This window comes from Bos taurus, chromosome 2, assembly GCF_002263795.3.
Source record: "Bos taurus isolate L1 Dominette 01449 registration number 42190680 breed Hereford chromosome 2, ARS-UCD2.0, whole genome shotgun sequence".
Lineage (NCBI taxonomy): Eukaryota > Metazoa > Chordata > Mammalia > Artiodactyla > Bovidae > Bos > Bos taurus.
This window is the reverse complement of record NC_037329.1, coordinates 62,396,774-62,419,392: the sequence shown is the minus strand read 5'-3', so window position 1 is coordinate 62,419,392 and position 22,619 is coordinate 62,396,774. Positions and strand designations below refer to the sequence as shown.

The window sequence follows — 22,619 nt, the reverse complement described above, 5'->3', positions numbered from 1 at the left end:
AAGTTGGTAGAGAATTGGCCAAATCTGAAGTCTACTGGGGAAGAATCCAGGGACAGACTCAGGAACACACGAATGCCTCTGTGCTTTAAGCCCAGACCTCCCCTCTCAGTCTGGAGGTGAGATGGAAGCCAGGAAGGAAGAGATCTGTCAAACCCTGGCTCCCTCTACACAACCTCCCTGCACCATGACATAAGAACCAAACTGCCATCACCTGTTCTCATCCAACCACAGCAAGCTAGGAGTCGTTGTGGAGTTCATTAACTCTACCCATTTTTGCTGACAGGAGCTGTTTACTAAGCCCTTTCCATCATGGTCTCTGGCCTCTATGCCCTCCCTCTGACCTCACTCTTTTAGAACCATTGCTTTAGAGTATGGAAATACTGAACACTGGAGGTTATACTCCAATCCAATCCCAGATTACCTTTCCAGGCGCCCTCCCATGACACTGCCTGACCCAGGTGTGTGTTAGCATGCTCCTCCAGGCTCCCAGGGAACTTGTGTGCCACTCTGGCACCGCAGGTCTCACACATGATAAGGCTCTTCAGTCATCTGCCCAGCCCAGCCCAGCGTTGGCCTCTCAAGACTGTGTTCCCTTCTTTTTTTTTTTTCTCTGCCCTAGAAAGGCTGGTCATGGTGGGACTCCATGAGGATTTGAGAAATGAATGAATGAATGAACACACAGAATGAGATTTTAAAACCTATTGTTATACACAAAAATAAACTCAAAATGGATTAAAGATCTCAACGTAAGACCAGAAACTATAAATCTCCTAGAGGAGAACATAGGCAAAACACTCTCTGACATACATCACAGCAGGATCCTCTATGACCCACCTCCCAGAATATTGGAAATAAAAGCAAAAATAAACAAATGGGACCTAATTAAACTTAAAAGCTTCTGCACAACAAAGGAAACTATAAGCAAGGTGAAAAGACAGCCTTCAGAATGGGAGAAAATAATAGCAAATGAAGCAACTGACAAACAACTAATCTCAAAAATATACAAGCAACTCCTACAGCTCAATTCCAGAAAAATAAATGACCCAGTCAAAAAATGGCCAAAGAACTAAATAGACATTTCTCCAAAGAAGACATACAGATGGCTAACAAACACATGAAAAGATGCTCAACATCACTCATTATCAGAGAAATGCAAATCAAAACCACTATGAGGTACCATTTCACGCCAGTCAGAATGGCTGCGATCCAAAAGTCTACAAGCAATAAATGCTGGAGAGGGTGTGGAGAAAAGGGAACCCTCTTACATTGTTGGTGGGAATGCAAACTAATACAGCCACTATGGAGAACAGTGTGGAGATTCCTTAAAAAACTGGAAATAGAACTGCCTTATGATCCAGCAATCCCACTGCTGGGCATACACACTGAGGAAACCAGAAGGGAAAGAAACATGTGTACCCCAATGTTCATTGCAGCACTGTTTATAATAGCCAGGACATGGAAGCAACCTAGATGCCCATCAGCAGATGAATGGATAAGAAAGCTGTGGTACATACACACAATGGAGTATTACTCAGCCATTAAAAAGAATACATTTGACTCAGTTCTAATGAGGTGGATGAAACTGGAGCCTATTATACAGAGTGAAGTAAGCCAGAAAGAAAAGCACCAATACAGTATACTAATGCATATATATGGAATTTAGAAAGATGGTAACAATAACCCTGTATACGAGACAGCAAAAGAGACACTGATGTATGGAACAGTCTTATGGACTCTGTGGGAGAGGGAGAGGGAGAGGGTGGGAAGATCTGGGAGAATGACATTGAAACATGTATAATATCATGTATGAAACGAGTCACCAGTCCAGGTTTGATGCACGATACTGGATGCTTGGGACTGGTGCACTGGGACGACCCAGAGGGATGGTATGGGGAGAGAGAAGGGAGGAAGGTTCAGGAGGGGGAACACATGTATACCTGTGGTGGATTCATTTCAATATTTGGCTAAACCAATACAATATTGTAAAGTTTAAAAATAAAATAAAATTTAAAAAAAAACTATTGTTAACATGAGTCATATATACCTATGTTCTTAGGCGAAGTCTTTCAGATTTTTTTATTCATGACCCCCAAGAAAAAATATATTTCATATTGTGACTCAGTACAAACATTCATATACATAATGGAAATAAGAGTTTCCAAACTAATAGGCATAGAAGGCATTCTATCCTATCCTATCTTATCCTATTCTATCCTATTGTATCCTTCTTTATTCTATTCTATTTCATTATATTCCATTGTTTTACTATCTTAGCTTGAGTTTTCCAAGAAGCCGACCTTGAGATAAGGGTTTAAATGCAGTTAGTTTACTTTGGAGGTGATCCCAGGAAACACCAGTAGAGTGGGGAGATGAGACAGAGAAAGCAACATAGCCCATCAAAGTGTAGAATGTGTGCCTCACCTCAGAGCCACCCTGCCCAAGGGGCTGAGAAAACAGTGTATGCTGTTTATATACAAATGCCCTGGGTCATGACTGAGGGATCTGGGGGACAGGCAAGAAAGGGGTCACTAATTTCCTAGTACTTCTGATCCTCTGCTGCTGCTGCTGCTAAGTCACTTCAGTCGTGTCCGACTCTGTGCGACCCCATAGACGGCAGCCCACCAGGCTCCCCCATCCCTGGGATTCTCCAGGCAAGAACACTGGAGTGGGTTGCCATTTCCTTCTCCAATGCGTGAAAGTGAAAAGTCAAAGTGTTCACTTTCTGATCCTCTAGAGGTTGGTTAATCAAAGTTGGCTACAATGGCAAAAGGGAAAATCTTGTCCAAAAAATGTGAGCACTTTTGCTTGAAAGAGGGCTGGTGTTCACAGAAGTACTACAGGGAAGGAATATGGGTAGGACAGCAGTGGCGTCTGTTACACATACTATTTCATGTTTTCAGAACATCTGGGTTATTAACTACTGAATTGATTTCATGATCTACTCATGGATTGCATCCCACAGTTTGAAGAGCAGGGTTAATGTTCTAAGATGGTATTTCCTAAAGAGTGGTCCTTCCAGCCTGTACTGCTAGTGGTCTGAAAAGGATTTTAGGTGGTACACAAGCAAATATTTTTTAATGTTCATCCTTATTCAGAAATTGCAGGGACTTCCCTGGTGGTCCAGTGGTTAAGACTCCACACTTCTCCTGCAGGAGGCATGGGTTTGATCCCTGATTGAGGAACTAATATCCCACATACCACATGGCCAGAAAAATAAACTAATATGTATAAATGAATTAAAATTTTAAAAAATAAAACAAATTTTTAACATGCTGTAACATGCATTAGGAAAAAATAATAAAACTAGCACTTCTGTGATATAGAATTTTCTTCCTGAAAATTTCAGGAAAAAATAACCTGATTGGAATATAAACATGGAATAAGTGGTCATGGTCATGGGGAAGGAAATGGGAAGTTGTTTGAAAGGATGGCACTTGGATGCTCTAGCCCAGGGACTCCGCCTTCTTGCAGTCCTCTCTGCTGTGGTCTTCTAGTCTGATTGTTCTCCCCTTTTCCCACAGAGATTCGGTTATGGAGGCTGGGTGCAGCTCCAACACAATGGCAAGGTGAGTGTCTCCCAAAGAACAACTATGCCTCAGACCCCTGGACAAACTGAGTCTGAGACCTTCCTGCACTCGGTCCTCCAGGGACCCCCAACTCTTTTGCCCTCCAACTGAGCTTTATAGTAGGCAGCACTGAGGTTTCTCCAAAGTATTTTGAAAAATGGGTGTAACTTCAAAGAGCAGCATTTAGAAAGATAAAATTGAAATTGGAGAAGCCATGAAGAAATCTCTCTCTCTCTCTCTTTTTTTTTTTTATTTTTGCCCTGGAACCAATTTTAGCATTGCTCTGCCTCAAGGAAGCAACCTAGCTCTCTCCACAGTTATGACAGTATATTAAGGTCGACCAAATAAATGGAAGAGTTTAGGTTTGAGCACAGGTGGAGAAATTAAACATGGAGACAAAACCAAGAAGAAGCCACTGTTATTAAGGGTGGAGTTTAGTCTGAGGAAAGAGCAAGAGGAGGAAGACTTGGGGCAAAGCATTTAGCACATAATGAGGCCTGAGAGTGAGCTGCCAACTAGGGGTCTGGGCCAACTTCATTTTCAGAGGCATCACATGCCCTCATGGAGGGCAGGGGGAACCCTCCTGAGCTTCCAGCAAAGCACAAACATGACTAAGTTAGCCCTGAAGGACTGGGGGTATGGGAAGACCAGGGATAATTCAAGGCACTGTGACAAGATAAGGACCAGGTACTGGAGGATATAGATTTGGGCACTAAGGATTTGGAGAAGGCCTCCTGGAAGAAGTGATGCTCTTCCTGAGTCTGGAAGCAGAGGTGAAGGTTTGCCCGAGGAATAAAGGAAAAAAGAAAACAAAGACAGGGAGCGAAGGCATGGGGATATGAAACATCCGTAAACCCAGAACTCAAGCACTTGGCTTGGGCTGGTATCAGCATTTCTCAAAGTATGGTCTGCAGACCAGCAAGTTCAGTGTCACCTGGGAACTTGGGAGAAAGGCCAATTCTTGGGCCTCACCTCAGACATACAAAATCAGGAATGCTGAGGATTGGGCCAGCAATCTGTATTTTGACAAGTCTCCAGTTGATTCTGATATTTACTCAAGCTTGAAAACCACTGGCTCTACACACTCACTCACTCACTGATATTTATGACACCTATTTGATGCCAGGCCCACCAGGCTAGACACATGGAATATGCTGGTGAACAAGACAGACATGCTCCCTGCTCAAATTCTAGGGGCAGCAAACAAACATAATCACTTCAGAGGATGGAATAAAAAGCAGTGCTGGAACAAGGGGTGACTGGGAGATTTGTCTGGGCTGGCTGGTTGGGGAGCTAACAAAGACTTAAGATGATGAGAAGGAAAACCCTGGAAGAGTGTCCCTGGATGAGGGAATAGCAGTTGCAAAGGCACCATGTGTGGAAGGGCTGTGTTCAAAGAACAAGGAGGACAGTTTGGCTAAGATGTGGTGCAAGGGGAGATGGCAGGAAAAGAGGCGAGCAGGGACCAGATTATGGACAGACTTGAAGGACGTGCTAAGGAGGCCAGATTTTAGCCTTAATGCAATGTAACTTCCTTGAAAGGTCTTAATGGCTTAAACAGATCCCCTGGGGACTTCCCTGCCGGTCCAGAGGTTAAGACTCTGCACTTCCAATATGGGGAGTGCAGGCTCGATCCCTGGTCAGGGAACTAAGATCCCTCATGCCATGCAACATGGCCAAAAAAAGAAAAGCATTAAAAGGCCATAGTGTACTCTGTAGGGGTCAGATAGAGGCATATAAGAGTTTGGTGGGCAAGGTGGTAGGAAGAAGCTGGAGAGGTAGGCAGAAGCCTCATCAAACGGGGCCTTGGGGGATGGGCTTAGGCCTTTGTACTTGATCCTAAAGGCAGTGAGGAATCATTAAAGAGTTTTTTTAAATATCAGAATCTATGGGGCAGCTCATTCTCACCTTCATCAAAGACTGCCCACTAAGTGCCAGTTTAGACACGAGACTGCACTTCTTCCATGAAAAGTGCCAGTTCCCAGCCTGGGAGCTGGTGATCTAAGCTGGCCTCCTGCTCGTGCTCAGTCATCAAGTCGTGTCCAGCTCTTTGCAACCCAATAGACTATAGCCCACTAGTCTGCTCTGTCCACGGGGTTTTCTAGTCAAGAATACTGGAGTGGCTTTTCATTTCTTCCTCAAGGGGATCTTCTCAATTTAGGGATCGAACCTGTGTCTCCAGCATCTCCTACATTGGCAGGCGGATTCTTTACCACTGAGCCACCCGGGAAGCCCTAAGCTGGCTCTCAAGTCTGCCCAAAAGAGAAAATAAGCTGAGTGGAGATGATGACAAGGCCACTAGGAAGCCCCAAGTGGAGGATGAGCAGCCTGTAACTTTTTTTTTTTACTCCATGTCCCAGGCTTGCAGTTTCTACCCTTCATAACTAGATCTGAATGGCCTTCATTTCATTTTTGTGTCAACAGAAGTTTGGTAAACATAACAGCATTTCTCAAAACAAAAACAAAACAAACAAAAAACTTCAACAAACAACAAGAAACCCAAGAATGAAAATATTTCAAATCAAATCTACCACTTGCATAGTTCCAGCAAAATTGGATATAACAGTAGTCTAAATTAAAGTGATATTTTCCTTTCCTCCATTTCAAAAACAAAACAAAGCAAACCAAAGCAGAACTAAATTGGTTTTTTTTTTTTTTTATAATTACCGTAGTCAGGGATCACAGTCACTGGAAAACGACATATAAATACATACAAATTGCAAATTCAGCTTAGAGCAATTCCTTTTTATTTGCCTACATTCCTTTTGTGAATAATATTTTCTGTCCCCCATCCATGACCGATTTACCTCAGAGATTCCTGTTTCCTGAAAGGTATTTCCCAAACACATCTTTGGTCTGCCCTATTTGTTTCTCTTCTTAACCTTTGATTTTTCAATGCTTTTGGAATGAATCAAGGGGTATTGTTTGCCATGGTAAAGCCTTGTTCAGAACTGAGAAACATCATTTGTCCTTGGGTTGACCATGTATAATTTGGTTGAAAATTTCTAAAACTATGTACGCCCTCCTCTCAGGAGCAGCAAGGGGTAGGGTAGAATTAAGTGCTGATGGCAGGAACACCCCACAGCGTTTAAGGGAGGCCAGATCCACGGCCCAGTTCAAATACATGGGCCATAGACGTCTGAGCGTTTTTCAGGCCCTTGAAATACAAACACACACACCATTGCAATCACACTTAGTATTTTCACCCACACTATTCTGTGTGATCTTCAATCATCAGGTTCCTGCTCTCAAAATGATTTCCCTCTCACTGGGGAACCAAGAAGACACTCATATGAATAAAGAACATACAGATAGTAACAAAATTGTGCTGAGCAAAAGAGTGAGGGAATGCAGGGGGTGGGAAGGGCAAGACAGCGGGCAACTTTCATGAAGATAAAAAACCAGAGGACTGTAGGCCTAGGGATCATCTAGTCCAGTGTTTAATGGGTTGCAACCTAACAATGAGGAGAAGGCAATGGCACCCCACTCCAGTACTCTTGCCTGGAAAATCCCATGGCCGGAGGAGCCTGGTAGGCTGCAGTCCATGGGGTCACAAAGAGTTGGACACGACTGAGAGACTTCACTTTCACTTTTCACCTTCATGCATTGGAGAAGGAAATGGCAACCCACTCCAGTGTTCTTGCCTGGAGAATCCCAGGGACGGAGGAGCCTGGTGGGCTGCCGTCTATGGGGTCGCACAGAGTCGGACACGACTGAAGTGACTTAGCATAGCATAGCAACCTAACAATGAGTAATAATATCAATTCAGTGGGTTAGGACAGCTTTAAAAATAAAATACGTTACAAAAGAAAATAGCAGAATGTACTGTTCAAGCTGGAATCAAGATTGCCAGGAGAAATATCAATAACCTCAGATATACAGATGACACCACCCTTATGGCAGAAAGTGAAGAGGAACTAAAAAGCTTCTTGATGAAAGTGAAAGTGGAGAGTGAAAAAGTTGGCTTAAAGCTCAACATTCAGAAAACGAAGATCATGGCATCCAGTCTCATCACTTCATGGGAAATAGATGGGGAAACAGTGTCAGACTTTATTTTTGGGGGCTCCAAAATCAGTGCAGATGGTGACTGCAGCCATGAAATTAAAAGAAGCTTACTCCTAGGAAGGAAAGTTATGACCAACCTAGATAGCATATTCAAAAGCAGAGACATTACTTTGCCAATAAAGGTCCGTCTAGTCAAGGCTATGGTTTTTCCTGTGGTCATGTATGGATGTGAGAGTTGGACTGTGAAGAAAGCTGAGTGCCAAAGAATTGATGCTTTTGAACTGTGGTGTTGGAGAAGACTCTTGAGAGTCCCTTGGACTGCAAGGAGATCCAACCAGTCCATTCTGAAGGAGATCAGTCCTGGGAGTTCTTTGGAAGGAATGATGCTAAAGCTGAAAGTCCAGTACTTTGGGCACCTCATGAGAAGAGTTGACTCATTGGAAAAGACTGATGCTGGGAGGGATTGGGGGCAGGAGGAGAAGGGGACGACAGAGGATGAGATGGCTGGATGGCATCACTGACTTGATGGACGTGAGTCTGAGTGAACTCCGGGAGTTGGTAATAGACAGGGAGGCCTGGCATGCTGCGATTCATGGGGTTGCAAAGAGTTGGACACAACTGAGCGACTGAACTGAACTGAGACACATGATTAAGTTGTGGGGACAAGCAGAGGTTAGATGATGAAGCCCCTTAGGTCAGGTTAAGGGGTTTGCATTTTATCTTCAGGACAATAGAAATCCATTCAAGAGTTTCCAGTGCGGAACTAGCAAGATCTGATTTAGGGTTTTAAGAGTTTACTCTACTGCTTTGTGGAGACTGGGTTAGACAGGAATAAGAATGAAAGCAGAAAGAGATCAGGCTTGAGGCTGCAGCATCATTCAGATGAGAGAAGATAGGGCCAGACCAAGGCTGGAGCAGTGGGGGTGGAGAAATGTGGATCACTGCAGGGTCTATTTTCGAGACATATTGGAAAGTGGATGGGATGGTGACATGTCAAGCAGAGGGAAGTGAAAAAAATGATGTAGTCTCAGAGGGGTGAGAATGATAATGCTGACCTCAAGGAGAGATGCAATAGAGCCAGGAGGACAAGCAGATCTGAGCAAGAGATGAGCAGTAGCAGGTTGAGTGAATACAGCTGGAAGTGGTTGTAACATAGCTTCCCATGGAGCTGTCCTTCAGAAACTTTAAAGTGACAGCTGCAGTGATTACAGAGGCTGCTTCCTGGTGACAGTGTCTGGGTCATTTCTGCCAGCTCTGCACCTCAAGCCCAACCAGCCTAGCAGCTTGCATGGTCTAGAGGTAGAGCTTGAGTGGGCACCTGGGGAAGGGGGGAGAGAATGGAAATCTGTTGATAAAAGACAGAATTTTAAAATACATTTTTTTTTCTTTTTTCCCCTGCGCTATTATTTTCCTTCTTGTCCACTATTTCTATATGTAATAGCTTGCATCTACTAAACCCAAACTGCCAGGCCATCCCTCCTTCATCGTCCTCCCCCTTGGCAACCACAAGTCTGATCTCTATGTCTTTTAGTCTGTTTCTGTTTCATAGGTAGGTTCGTTTGTGCCAAATTTTAGATTCCACATATAAATGATATTATATGGTATTTCTGTCTCTCTTTCTTACTTTACCTAGTGTGATAATCTCTAGTTGAATGCATGCTGCTGCAAATGGCATTATCTCATTCTTCTTATGACAGAGTAGTATTTCATTGTACTACATCTTCTTTATCCATTCATCTGTCAATAAACATTTAGGCTGTTTCTATGTCTTGGCTATTGTGGATAGTGCTGCTATGAACATAGGGGTGCTTGTATCTTTTTGAATTGAAGTTTTGTCTGGATATGTGCCAAGGAGTGGGATTGCTGGATAACATGGTCATTCTATAAAATACACTTTTTAGTGATACACAATACCAGACATTTGAAATATCAGCTATACTTGGACTCGTTTGTAGACAGTATTAAAACTAGAACTTAAGAATCAGAAGCATCACAGGTGAGATTCTGAGGTTCCTTGGGAATCAGACTCTGAGATGGAGGTGAGCATGCAAAAGGTTTAATAGGACGTGCTCTCAGAATGGACATCAGTGGAAGGGGAAAGGAGGAAGTAGGATACAACAGGGCAATGTTGAGCTGTGATGTTCTCAACAGAGGTCTAAGCTGACCCTTAAGAAGCTCTAGAACTAACCTCCACAGGGGTCCCAAGTTGGGGGTGGGGAGCAAAGAAGAGGGGCCTTTGCTCTACAGTAATCAATCATTGGAAATGGGCTTCCCTGGAAATGAGGCAGGACTTTAGGGAAGTGGTTCTCTTCACCCAAGGCAATCTTCCTATTTTCTCCATAGGGACTGACAACTGAGAGCTGTCTGCCAGCAATACTCCCTGGTAATTCTCAGAAGCTAGGAGAAGAAATCCTTTTTTCTTTTTTTGGCCATGTTGCACAACTTGAGGGATCTTAGTTCCCTAACCAGGGATTGAACCCAGACCCCCACAGTGAAAACACAGAGTCCTAGCCACTGGACCACCAGGGAACTCCCAACTCCTCTATTCTTGAAGGGGGATCTTGGTGGCACATTATACCATCTTGGGAAGGATAACTGAATCACTTTGCTGTGTAGTAGAAATTAATAAACACTGTAAATCAACTATTTTTCAATAAAACACATTTTTAAATAATAAACTACTAATATCTACAAAAATAGTAGGCTTATGGAACCTCTTCCCCATCAACTCAAGTACTCTGTTCTTCATCTCCATGGATGGAAATCTGTGCCTTAATTTCTTCTTCCTTTTCTCAGTCCTTCCAATCTCCATGCTTATGACCTAAATTTTAGTGGCAGATTATTAACTTGTCTTTTTTCCTCAAGTGTATATCCTTTCTTTTTCCAACTGTATATCCTTAAAGTTTTTACATCAGTCAGAGAAAGTAAAGTAGGTGCTAAAGTAACATGTCTTATAATGAAAAAAAGAGCAAACAAACAACAAAAAAAGAGCAAACTGAGGTTCAGAGGTGTTTAACTTGTTTATGGCTATACGATAAGTTGCAGAATAATGATTTGAACCTGAGAAGTATGATTTTAGGGAGAACTTTTCCCTTTCTTTAGGGATCAGCAACCTGAAGCTCAATTTAGAGCCTAAGCAGCAGCAGCAGCCATGCTTTGAGAAGCCATTTAGTTTGGCCCCCCTTCCCTGAGTATTAAAAGGCAGTGTACAAGGCAGGCACGATGCCTGGGGGAAGCAGCAGCTCAGCACCAAACTTCACGTGCACGTCTAGACTGGGTCACCGCATGGCCTGCCTCCCCCTGCAGGTCCTGACATTCGCGGGCCCTGCTCTGCCAGACAAATTGTTTCCTCTCACTATCCATCTGTTGCTTCTTTATAAAACAAGAAGTTGGGGCTTCCCTGGTGGTCCAGTGGTTAAGAATCCACCTGCCAATGCAGCGGACATGGGTTCAATCCCTGGGCTGGGAAATCCTACACGCTATGGAGCAACTAAGCCCATGGGCCACAACTACTGAGCCTGCATGCCTAGAGCCCATGCTCCGCAACAAGAGAGGCCACGGCAATAAGAAGAGTAACTCCCACTCACTGCAGCTAGAGAAAACCTGAGTGCAGCAACAAAGACCCAACACAGCCAAAAATAAGTAAGTGAATAAATATTAAATAAAAAAAAAAAAGACAGGGTTGGACAACATGGCCTACCTCAGAGGTCCTTGCTGCTGCTGCTGCTAAGTCGCTTCAGTCATGTCCGACTCTGTGCGACGCCATAGACCTACCAGGCTCCCCCGTCCCCGGGATTCTCCAGGCAAGAACACTGGAGTAAGTTGCCATTTCCTTCTCCAATGCATGAAAGTGAAAAGTGAAAGTGAAGTCGCTCAGTCGTGTCTGACTCTTAGCGACCCCATGGACTGCAGCCCACCAGGTTCCTCCATCCATGGGATTTTCCAGGCAAGAGTACTGGAGTGGGGTGCCATTTACCAGTTCTAAAATGTTATAAATCTAGAGTTTTCCAAATCCTGGGCCATCCTCTTAGCTTTTGGAGCCAGCAGTTCAGAATGGCAAGGTAACCTACACAATCCTCAGTTGTATAGTCCCAAAAAGTCATGACCATGACCTGGTTCTCTCTGTATCCAGCCTCTGACACCCACAGAGCACACCCCTTCAAATCCAAGTCAATATTAAGGCAGGGGGAAAACAAGTTGAGTTCTGCTAAAAAAACAAATATGTACTTCTTCAAGGATTAAGGAAAAATGCCTAAAAAGATTAGGGGAGAACCACATCCCAAAGCATACAAGGAAGAATTAATCTAAGTAAGCTTGTGTGTGTGTGTGTGTGTGTGTGTGTGTGTGTCAGTCATGTACGACTCTTTGCAACCCCATGGACTGTAGCCCACCATGCTTCTCTGTCCATGGGATTCTCCGGGTAAGAATACTGGAGTGGATTACTGTTCCTTTCTCCAGCTAAGCAAGCTTAGGTCACCTTTTGCTGATGTGAGTTTTCTGTCCTAGGGAGAAGCAAAGATGCTGAAAGATGGGAAGGTCTTCAGAGTGGTCCAAGAGAACTGCTGGGATCCAGAAGCTCGTCTTAGAGAAATGGACCAAACAGGTATTTACAATGAGAAAAGGTATCAATGTTTCCATCTGGTGTTAGAGGCAAGTCTGCCCTTTGATTACCTTACATGATTTATGTGATGGCAACCTCTGATCCCATTTTCTCCACTGTTTCAGCTTCACTGGGGGAGGGATGGCACCCTCCACTATAATGTTTTTGGAGTGTGGATTTAAACTTTAGGTATGTGTGTGCTCAGTTGTGTTTGACTCTTTGAGACCCCATAGACTGTAGCCCTCCAGGCGCCCCTGTCCAGGGGATTTCCCAGGCAAGAATATTGGAGGGGGCAGCCATTTCCTTCTCCAGAGGAATCTTCCCAACCCAGGGATTGAACCAAAGTCTCCTGCATTGCAGGCAATTCTTTACCATCTGAGCCACCAGGGAAGCCCCCAAATTAGGTACGCTTGTTTTAAAGTAGAATGCTGTGTTATCGGGGCTTTCTAGGTGGTGCTAGTGGTAAAGAACCCTCTTGCACAATACAGAAGACATGAGAGACTCAGGTTCAATCCCTGGGTTGGGAAGATCCCCTGGAGGCAGGCATGGCAACCCATTACAGTATTCTTGCCTGGAAAATCCCATGGACAGAGGAGCCTGGAGGGCTACCATCCACACGGTCACAAAGAGTCAGACACGACTGAAGCAACGTAGCACACGTGCTATATTATCAAAAAGATAAAAGTAGTATTTTATTATTTTAAAAATGTTAAATTCAAATGCATAGTATTTACTTATAGAGTCAATTAAAACAGTAAGAATTAGGGATTTCCCTGGTGACCCAGTGGTTAGGACTTTGGGTTTCCAGTGCAGGGGTCCTGGGTTCCATTCCTGGTCAGGGAATTAAGATCCCACATGATACGGCATGGCCAAACACACAAACAAACAAAAACAGTAAATATTCGAATTCACAGATTAAAGATGTCAACTGCTTTCTTAGTTGAGTCAGGATTCAACTTGTTTCTGCAGTTTTCTTTAGCACAGTGCCCAGAACATCCCCACAGACACACATGGGGTGGAAGCAGGAGCAGACACAAAAAGCAATCAGATAGTCCCACTAGACTCTACAATAAAACTAATCCAGACATTTGAAAGGGGAGAGTTAGGAAATTTTTATTTCCTAGCTAAATCAATAACAGTTTCTAATAACTGCTTGCATTCCTTATCCTATATTTAAAAATCAAACAAGTCCCCCCAGTTCAAAAGAATTGTGAAAGCCTATCTAAAATATGATATGATGGACGGGGATGAAAAATAAATAAAATTTAATTTTTAAAGTATGGTATGACAGCCACATTGTGCTTTCACTTGTTATTACCTGGCTGGCTGTGCCACCAAGGAGAGCGTGCTCCAACAAGGGCACCCAGCCTTCTGTACACCCATGGGCCATGCCCAGGGGCTGTGATGAGGAGCCCCCACAATAACACTGTCAGGCCTAAATTTTAACATCAGTGGTCTAGATTTAATCCAGAAAACAAACAGTTCATACACACAAACAAAAGAGTTTGTATCTACCATCTTTATAACCAAAGACAAATGCATGAGAAGTTCAAGTACATACACAGAGATAGCAGGAGACATTTTATTCTAAGGTCTGCACAAACTGAGTTGAACTATCAGCCCCAAAATGAGTAGGCGGTCTCTGGCAACTCTAAGCTAGATGGGCTTCCCCAGTGGTGCTGCTGCTGCTGCTAAGTCACTTCAGTCATGTCCGGTGGCGCTAGTGGTAAAGAGCCCATCTGCCAATGCAGGGGACATAAGAGATCCCTGGGTTGGGAAGATCCCCTGGAGGAAGGCATGGCAACCCACTCCAGTATTCTTGCCTGGAGAATCTCATGGACAGGGGAGCTTGGCAGGCTACAGTTCACTGGGTTGCAAAGACTGGGACACAACTAAAGCAACTTAGCATGCACACACGCATCCATGCACTCTAGGCCAGATATTGCTTTATAGATTTTTTTAAAATAATTAAAAGTATGTCTAAATTGCACTGACATTGAACTTTGTGGACAGCCTGAAGCACCTCTATAGGCCATTCCAGAGAAAACAGTACACATGCCTCTGTTCTAGAACAGGGATGGGAGGGGCACTGGAGAGAGAACTGGCTTCCCAGACTGATAGCAGAGCCCAAGCTGAACCAGAGCTCCCACCTCTCAAGGGGAAAACTAGTGGAAATGATGACTAGTGTCAGAAGTATTGTTCAAGACTACAGTTTAGATAAAGAATGTCCCCTTTGGTTTTGGTTGTGTGTTTCATTCCATGGCTATCCTTAAGAGAGCAGTCATGGCTAACCCTTGCTGAGCATTTATTTTGTTTCCAGGCATTGTTCTCAGCACCCAACATGTATTAAGTCAATTTCTATAACAACCATAGGTGGTAGCAACTATTATTATACCCATTTTACAGATGAAGAAACTTAGGGACAGAGGTTAAGCAATCTGTCCAAGATTACATAACTTATAGGGGGCAAAACAGGGATTTGAACCCAGGCAGTCTGGCCACAAGGGCTTAACAGTGTATCCTTCTGCCTCCGCCAAGGTAAGAAAATAAAATGATAAAGGCACAACACAGAAGATCTCAGCATGCCATGCCATTTTCACCGGGAGACAAATGTAATTGGTAGCTCCTGGGTTGCTTCATCACATTACGTGGCAGGCATTGTTGTACCTATTCCCACCTGAGGGATGCAAAGGGTTTAAATGATTTTGCTTGGGAACGCACAACAGTAAATGGTAGAGCTGGGAATGTACTCGGGACTGTCTCTCCCATTCCTTCACTCTTCCAAGAGAGCTTTTCCCAAACCTCCCTCAGGATAAGCATTGCCTGGGGTGCTTACTAGGAATTTTTTTCAGGCCCCATCCACTGAGTCAGAGTTTTTAAAGGAAGGCCTCTGAATTTGTTTTTATGATGTCACTTCTCTCTACCCCTGGCCTCTGCCCACTTTACTCAAGGTAAAGCAGTAAATTTGGGGAATGCTGTGCTATGCCAAACTTTTAAACACCTGTTTGTTTGTTTTTTTAAATATCTGCTCTAATTGGATTAGACTTGTTTTTTCCCTCTCAATTCCCAGAGACTAAAGAATAGCTATCCAAATAAACCAGCACATAAATAATGCAATTTACTATGTTAATATGAAATACAGTGACAAGTGATGGCCACTGGGGTGTAGGGAAGGAGCCAAGCTGGACAGGAGCCTCATCCCGCCACTGGCAGACCATGTGACCTTAGATCCAATCTGTAAAGTAGAGAAATTAAACGGAATAATGTCAGCAAAAGCATTTGTGTAAAATGTGAAGATTTTGCAGTTGAAAGGGACTTGTCTGTTGCAAACTAATCAATGGACACAAATCCTATCTGTGGCAACATTTAACGATGCTCTATAATCAAAAGCTGTAGGGTCTAGTCCTCACTAAACAATGATCTATTTTTTCATATATGGGTATGTTCAACACGCCAGGCACTATTCTGGACACTAGGGATGGGACATAGACAGACAGGCTCATGTGGTGTTTATGATCAAGTAAGGAATGGCACAGAATAAACAACTAACTACAGTCATGACAGACTGTAATAAGTCACAGAACATTAAAAGAACAGAACAGTGAGACAGAGAATGCATGGAGTTAGGGAAAGCCTCTCCAAGAATCTGATGTTTGAACGGAGATCTTGGGGTGAAAAGGAGCGCATCCTGTGATGAGCCAAAAGAAGAGCATTCCAGGCAGATGGAATAGCTGTGCAAAGGCCATGGGGCAGGAAAGAGCTCCAAAAAACAGGCAGGAGGGAAATGAAGCTCAGTGTGAGCAGGAGAGACTGTGTGGAGCCTTATACCATGTTCAAGTCTGGATTTTACTCTAAGTGTGATTTTACTCTAAAAGTACTTGGAAGTTTTGAATAATAGAGTGACTTGATCTAAGTTTTAACACTTACTCTGGCTTCCAAGTGGAAAACAAACTGTAAGAGGACAAGAGTGATGGTAGGAGACCAGCTTGGAGGCTTCTGCAGCAGTCCCCATAGGAAATGCTGGTGGCTTGGACCAGGCAGTGGCAAGAGATGGGGAGAGGTGAGTGCATAAAAGGAACTGGAGTAGAGCAAACAGGACTTGCTGTTGGGTTGGATGTGTGTATGAGGGAAAGAGGGCCCATCCTTGGTTTGGCAGCATCTCTCCCAATACCCCAGCTCCAGGAGTGAGACTATCAGAGAGTTTAGGCATCCTGGAGGCTGGAATCTGGAACCACACTCAGGGCCTCATTCTGGGCATTCCAGACAGTGGGACTCTACCCAGACTCACTTAGGAGATGAATTACAGGGCCAGAAAGGTGACTGAGAAATATACTCTGTCATGCATGACCTAAGATGAAACACCTTAAAAAAACTGATGGGGAAATGCCTTGCTTAAATACAACTTCACAGTTGTTGAAATAAGCTTTGAAAAATGGGCATTTTCGTTTTTCTTCAATGATCTCATTTTTGTCCAGCCTTTCCTCCTCCTCTTAGAACTGAGGCTGAGGGATGAGGGAAGCCTAGGGCAGAGAACCCTGAGAGAAGGAGACAGGGAAGACACAGTGAGGGAGGGGAGAGCAGAAGGAAGGTGGGACGGGGACTTGCTAGGCTCCAAGGCCCTGGGAGATGCAGAGGTGCCTGGGTCATTCTTCTCACTGGTTTTGCCTTTGGTTCTGTGTCTAGGAGTGACTGTGCAAGCCCTTTCCACGGTTCCTGTCATGTTTAGCTACTGGGTGAGTGTGAAATCTCAATCCATCTCCTTGGTGAGCAAAGGCTCACATCCAGTTCCCTAGCAAGTAGACAGATGCCTCGTCTTGACATTGCCCACTCAACTCTCCTTTAGAGATCAGCAAGGCCCCTCACATTTGCACTGTTCTCTCCCAGGCCTGTCTTCCTAGTTATGTCCTTGCTCTAGAACTCCATAGTCCAGTATGGTAGCCAATAGCTGCATGTTACTATGTAACTTGAACTGGATTTCCACTAGACAGCACAATTCTAGACTCAATCTTAATCTCCATCAGAACGACCTATTGACTCATTCCTGCCAAGCGAGGCTCAGTAACTGACAAGCCAGTTAATTCTAAAGTGATAAAGATTTTGAGGTGACGGGAGTGATGATGATGGCCTAATATGTTGCCTCTCCCATGGAAATACACACAATTCGAAACAGGATTCCTTGAGTTGGATGTCTTTCCCCAAGTGATTAAATCTTGAGTGCTGAAAGTTTCAGGCATGATGGCAAGCCTGCAAAAGGACACTTTTGTAAGTAGTTGGAGGTACACTAAGTACCCACTCAACCAAATAAATATTCAAGCATGTGGTGATTTAAGGAGCTTTGGAAATTCCAACCTATTCTCACCTCCGCCACCTATGCTCATAATTCCAGTATCAGTGATTCAATACTTATCTGTTCCTATGATAAAATTCACCGCTTAAAATAAAAATACCCTAAGACCTCAAGATACCTGAATTTACCTGATTGGGTGCTATTCTAACTGGACAACTGGCATTGCTGGAGAGTACCAGATTCTTAGCAGTGGGGTGGGATGATGTTGAAAAGAAAGACAGAAAGGAAGGAGGGAGAGTTAGGAGAACAGAAAGCAAACGTTGTCTGCATCAGCATCTTGCTATTAAGGTAACTCTTTGAGTGTCACCGCCAACAGGAAGGACAAGGAGAAAGACAGGGACAGGAGAGGTTCATGAGCAGCCTGACATCCCCAAGGAGGTGTGACAAGGAGGTGCCCGGATATCCGGCTCAGTTCCTGGTGTGGGTGGGGGGAGCCTTGCAGGCTCCTATTTGGGTTGGTAGATGGTCTGCCCTCATTCTATGTCTAGTGTAGGATTCCAGGCCCTGATTACATCAGTTTTCTAATTAATCAGCAATATCCTAGCAGTTTTCTTTACCTTGGTAATGACTGGCTTCTGGGTCTTCTGTGGCCAAGTGCCTATCTCAAACTGTGCTTCAGGTTTATGAGGTGTAAAGCCACTGGGAGGGACAAATGATTGAGCCTAGAGGAGGTGCTGAGCAGAGTAAATATCTAAAGTAGGTTTTGAACCATGTGCTTTCCCTTGCCTGTCTCCGCCAGGCCAAACCTCAGGACACTTTAGACCTGTGCCAGCTTCTGAACAACGACCTAGCCGCCACCATTGCGAGCCACCCCAGGAGGTTTGTGGGTCTGGGGACGTTGCCCATGCAGGCCCCTGAGCTGGCGGTTAAGGAGATGGAGCGCTGTGTGAGGAAGTTGGGCTTTCCCGGGGTTCAGATCGGCTCCCACATCAACGAGTGGGACCTGAACGCACGGGAACTCTTCCCAGTGTACGCGGTGAGTATGAGGTGCCCACTCAGCCAACGTGGAGCAGGCACTGTGCTGGGTGTCCCTGGGTTGGAGAAATGCCTGATGACAAGCTGGATGCAGGGGGACTGTGGAAAGAGCTCCCCCACAGGAAGGGCCATCCTACTAAAAAAGGGACAAGTGAAAATGCTTCCCAGGGCAGCCTTAACTCAGTGAAATCTCTCTTCTTTTGAGCTCTCTTGCTCTCCTTTTAAAGTTTAATTTGGAATAAAATAGATAACCAACAAGGACCTACTATAAAGCACAGGGAACTCTGCTCAATATTCTGTAATAACCTAAATGGGGAAAGAATTTGAAAAAGAATAGACACATGTTTATGTGTAAACAAATCACTTTGCTATACACTTGAAATACAACATAGTTAATCAACTGTGCTCCAATATAAAATAAAAATTTTTTTTAATTTAAATAAAGAGGTTTCATTTGGAAGCCAAATTATTACCCACATCACAGCTACTGTGCAAAAGGATCAGGTTAATGACAGGCCCCAAAGTATTTACTTTTGCTTTGGAAAAAAATTCTTATCATTTTTCAAAACTATGAAGTAATCCAATTGTGGAAAATATAGAAAAGCATAAGGAGAAAAATAACTATACATAAACTAAAAAAAGCAACAAGGATTTACTGTACATCACAGGGAATTAAACCCAATACCTTGTAATAACCCATAATGGAATATAATCTGCAAAAACAAAAACAAATCACTATGCTGTACATTTGAAACTAACACAATATTGTGAATCAACTATATTTTAAATAGGAAAACAAAAATAACCCATAATTCTGCCACCTAAAGATGATTAACCATGGTTAACAGTACATTTATCTTTTTATGTGCATACATCTGCATATTTTATATTTTAATGGAATTGGAATTCTATTATACATGTGATTTTATATTCTAATTGAGAATTTCTAACCTAAGTGAAAATTCTCTCAATGAGTGACTTAAAGTAACTGCATAGTATTGCAATATGTCTTGTTTTATTTAACCGACTCGCAATTAAGATACTTTTTAAACCATTTATTTTTAAATGTAGTATAATAAAAATATGCAACAAAAATATACCATCACAATGTTAATATTTGATGATATTAGATAGTAAACGTGTAGCTGTTCATTGTACTATTGTTTATAACTTTCTATATTTGAAACACTGCATAATAAAATATATCTTCACAAATGCAGTGCCAGCCATTTCTGAAATATCCAGCAGAAGAGTCCACAATCCCATGGTCCTCTCTACTTTGGGAGGTTCTTTCTATACCTAAATCTGCTTTCCTTAATTCCAGAATTCAAGATGCATAATTCTTTATTCAATTGCATTTTTAAAAAATTTCTTCTGTCCTAGAATTATAATAGTATCATTTTTGGTTATTTTCATTGTAAACACAAAATCTTCAGTAATGAATTAAGTAGATGTTGGTGGACCCATCAGGTACTATAATCACTGATCATTTATTTCATTTATTATTTATTGAGCTCTGACTACATGAAGGATGTTTTCCATGTCTGTGCCTATGGACACTGCCCACCAGTTGGGGGACTGCCTGTTAAATTGCCTCCTAATTACCTGAAAGATTTAATGCTCCTCTAAATATTGAACTCCCAGAAGATTATTGGCTGCAGTGGCTGAACTGACCCAGCAAAAGTTTTCTAGAAACTTTAATGAACTCTGAAAAGAAGATTTATTTACTTGTGTATAAAATTGTTTCAGCACAGTATGAGCAAGCCTTCAGCTATAAGTCATTTTATTATTCATTGGACTTAGCTTTATGAATTACTAAGGTGCTCAGAAAGCAACAACAGCCAGTTGGGGTCCAAATAGATATTTTCATTTATGTGATCAGTTCAATTAATCATTCTAACTAGGCTGTTTTGGGGTCTGCCAGTCTCTGTGGGGATTCAAGAAAGCATCCTGGCCCCATTTGACTTGTGATGTCCTGGGGTTGACAGCACATTTGTTTGGTTAGCAAGACTTGCCAGCCTCACCACTAACTTGCTGAAACAAACGAGAGGAGTTTCTGTGAGCCAAACTGGCTTTGTCATTGCGAGGTCAGCCAAAGCTCCAGAGCACCTGATTGTCCCCCTAATCTCCTAGACCTCTGTTCTCAGTGAAGGAACCCAAAAACATGCTCACATCAGTTTTCAGGTATAAAAATGACTTTGTTGTATGAAGCAGAGTGGCAGTGGAAAACTGCCTACCATTTATTAGCCAGAAGACCTCAGTAACTTACTTAGCTCTATCTGCCTTAGTTTCCCTCTCTGTAAAATGGGAATAATAAAAAGTACTCATCTCCTAAAGGATTAAACTAGTTAACAATTGTGAAATTGCAATATATATGATACATACATATATGCATGCATGCTAAGTCAAGTCAGTCATGTCCAACTCTATGCAACCCTATCATCTATAGCCCACCAGGCTCCTTTGTCCATGGGATTCTCCAGGCAAGAATGCTGGAGTGGACAGCCATTCCCTTCTCCAGGGGATATTCCCAATCCAGAGATCAAACCCACGTCTCTTACGACTCCTACCTTGGCAAGAGGGTTCTTTACCACTAGCGCCACCTGGAAACCCATATATAATATTATATATATAATATACATATATATATATATACATATATATATACATATATATATATATATAACAGTTTTGGCACACATTCAGTCAGCCAATTCAGTCACTCAGTCATGTCTGACTCTTTGCGACCCCATGAACCGCAGCACGCCAGGCCTCCCTGTCCATCACCAACTCCCGGAGTTTACCCAAACTCATGTCCATCGAGTTGGTGATGCCATCCAACCATCTCATTCTCTGTTGTCACCTTCTCCTCCTACCCTCAATCTTTCCCAGCATCAGGGTCTTTTCAAATGAGTCAGCTCTTCTCATCAGGTGGCCAAAGTATTGGAGTTTCAGCTTCAAAATCAGTCCTTCCAATGAACACCCAGGACTGATCTCCTTTAGGATGGACTGCTTGGATCTCCTTGCAGTCCAAGGGACTCTCGAGTCTTCCCCAACACCGCAGTTTGAAAGCATCAATTCTTTGGTACTCAGCTTTCTTTACTGTCCAACTCTCACATCCATACATGACCACTGGAAAAATTATAGCCTTGACTAGACAGACATTTGTTGACAAAGTAATGTCTCTGCTTTTTAATATGCTGTCTAGGTTGGTCATAACTTTCCTTCCAAGGAGTAAGCGTCTTAATTTCATGGCTGCAATCACCATCTGAAGTGATTTTGGAGCCCAGAAAAATAAAGTCAGCCACTGTTTCCACTGTTTCCCCATCTATTTGCCATGAAGTGATGGGACCAGATGCCATGATCTTAGTTTAATGAGTATTGAGCTTTAAGCCAACTTTTTCACTCTCCTCTTTCACTTTCACCAAGAGGCTCTTTAGTTCTTCTTCACTTTCTGCCATAGGGTGGTGTCATCTGCATATCTGAGGTTATTGATATTTCTCCCGGCAATCTTGATTCCAGCTTGTGCTTCCTCCAGCCCAGTGTTTCTCATAATGTACTCTGCATAGAAGTTAAATAAGCAGGGTGACAGTATACAGCCTTGACGTACTCCTTTTCCTATTTGGAACCAGTCTGTTGTTCTATGTCCAGTTCTAACTGTTGCTTCCTGACCTGCATACAGGTTTCTCAAGAGGAAGGTCAGGTGGTCTGATATTCCCATCTCTTTCAGAATTTTCCAGTTTATTGTGATCCTTTTGGCACACAGTAAGTGCTCAATAAATTTAGAGTTATCATGATTTTGAAGGTGTAAGTGACTTATTTTTATTTTCTCTACAATGTCTCATATGCCAAAGGTGATCAAAAGTATGTGCTAATTTTAACTGAACAGAAATGAACCATCACAATTACACAGAATGAAGTTTTATCCTCCTGAAGAGTGAAATCCCACCAAGATACCATGATCATGTGCCTTTATCAAGCACACACCATCCCAAGAAGTTGATATTCCCCAGCCTGCATCCACTGGTAGAAACCAACTAGCTCCTCTCCCTTCAAAATATTTATATCTCTTCCACTCCCTGGAACCTGTTGAATTAGAAGTCCTTTCTTCAATCCACACTTTGCC

At 43.0% G+C, this 22,619-nt stretch overlaps 1 protein-coding gene across 5 annotated transcripts in view; it reads left to right on the top strand.

Moving 5' to 3' along the window:
- Positions 1 to 22,619, top strand: part of ACMSD (aminocarboxymuconate semialdehyde decarboxylase) — a 63,481-nt gene that overhangs the window by 5,166 nt on the left and 35,696 nt on the right. For 4 of the 5 annotated variants that reach the window (XR_233606.5, XM_059874321.1, NM_001075694.1 and 1 more), the window contains exons 2-5: positions 3,522 to 3,566; positions 12,078 to 12,174; positions 16,855 to 16,904; positions 18,258 to 18,494. Coding sequence is in view for 4 of the 5 variants with exons in the window: in XM_059874321.1 (XP_059730304.1) it covers positions 3,522 to 3,566; positions 12,078 to 12,174; positions 16,855 to 16,904; positions 18,258 to 18,494 (429 nt within the window). In the remaining variant the exon portion in view is untranslated. Of the gene's footprint in view, positions 1 to 3,521; positions 3,567 to 12,077; positions 12,175 to 16,854; positions 16,905 to 18,257; positions 18,495 to 22,619 lie in introns of those variants that run through there. The other variant, XM_015475773.3, reaches the window with a different exon arrangement.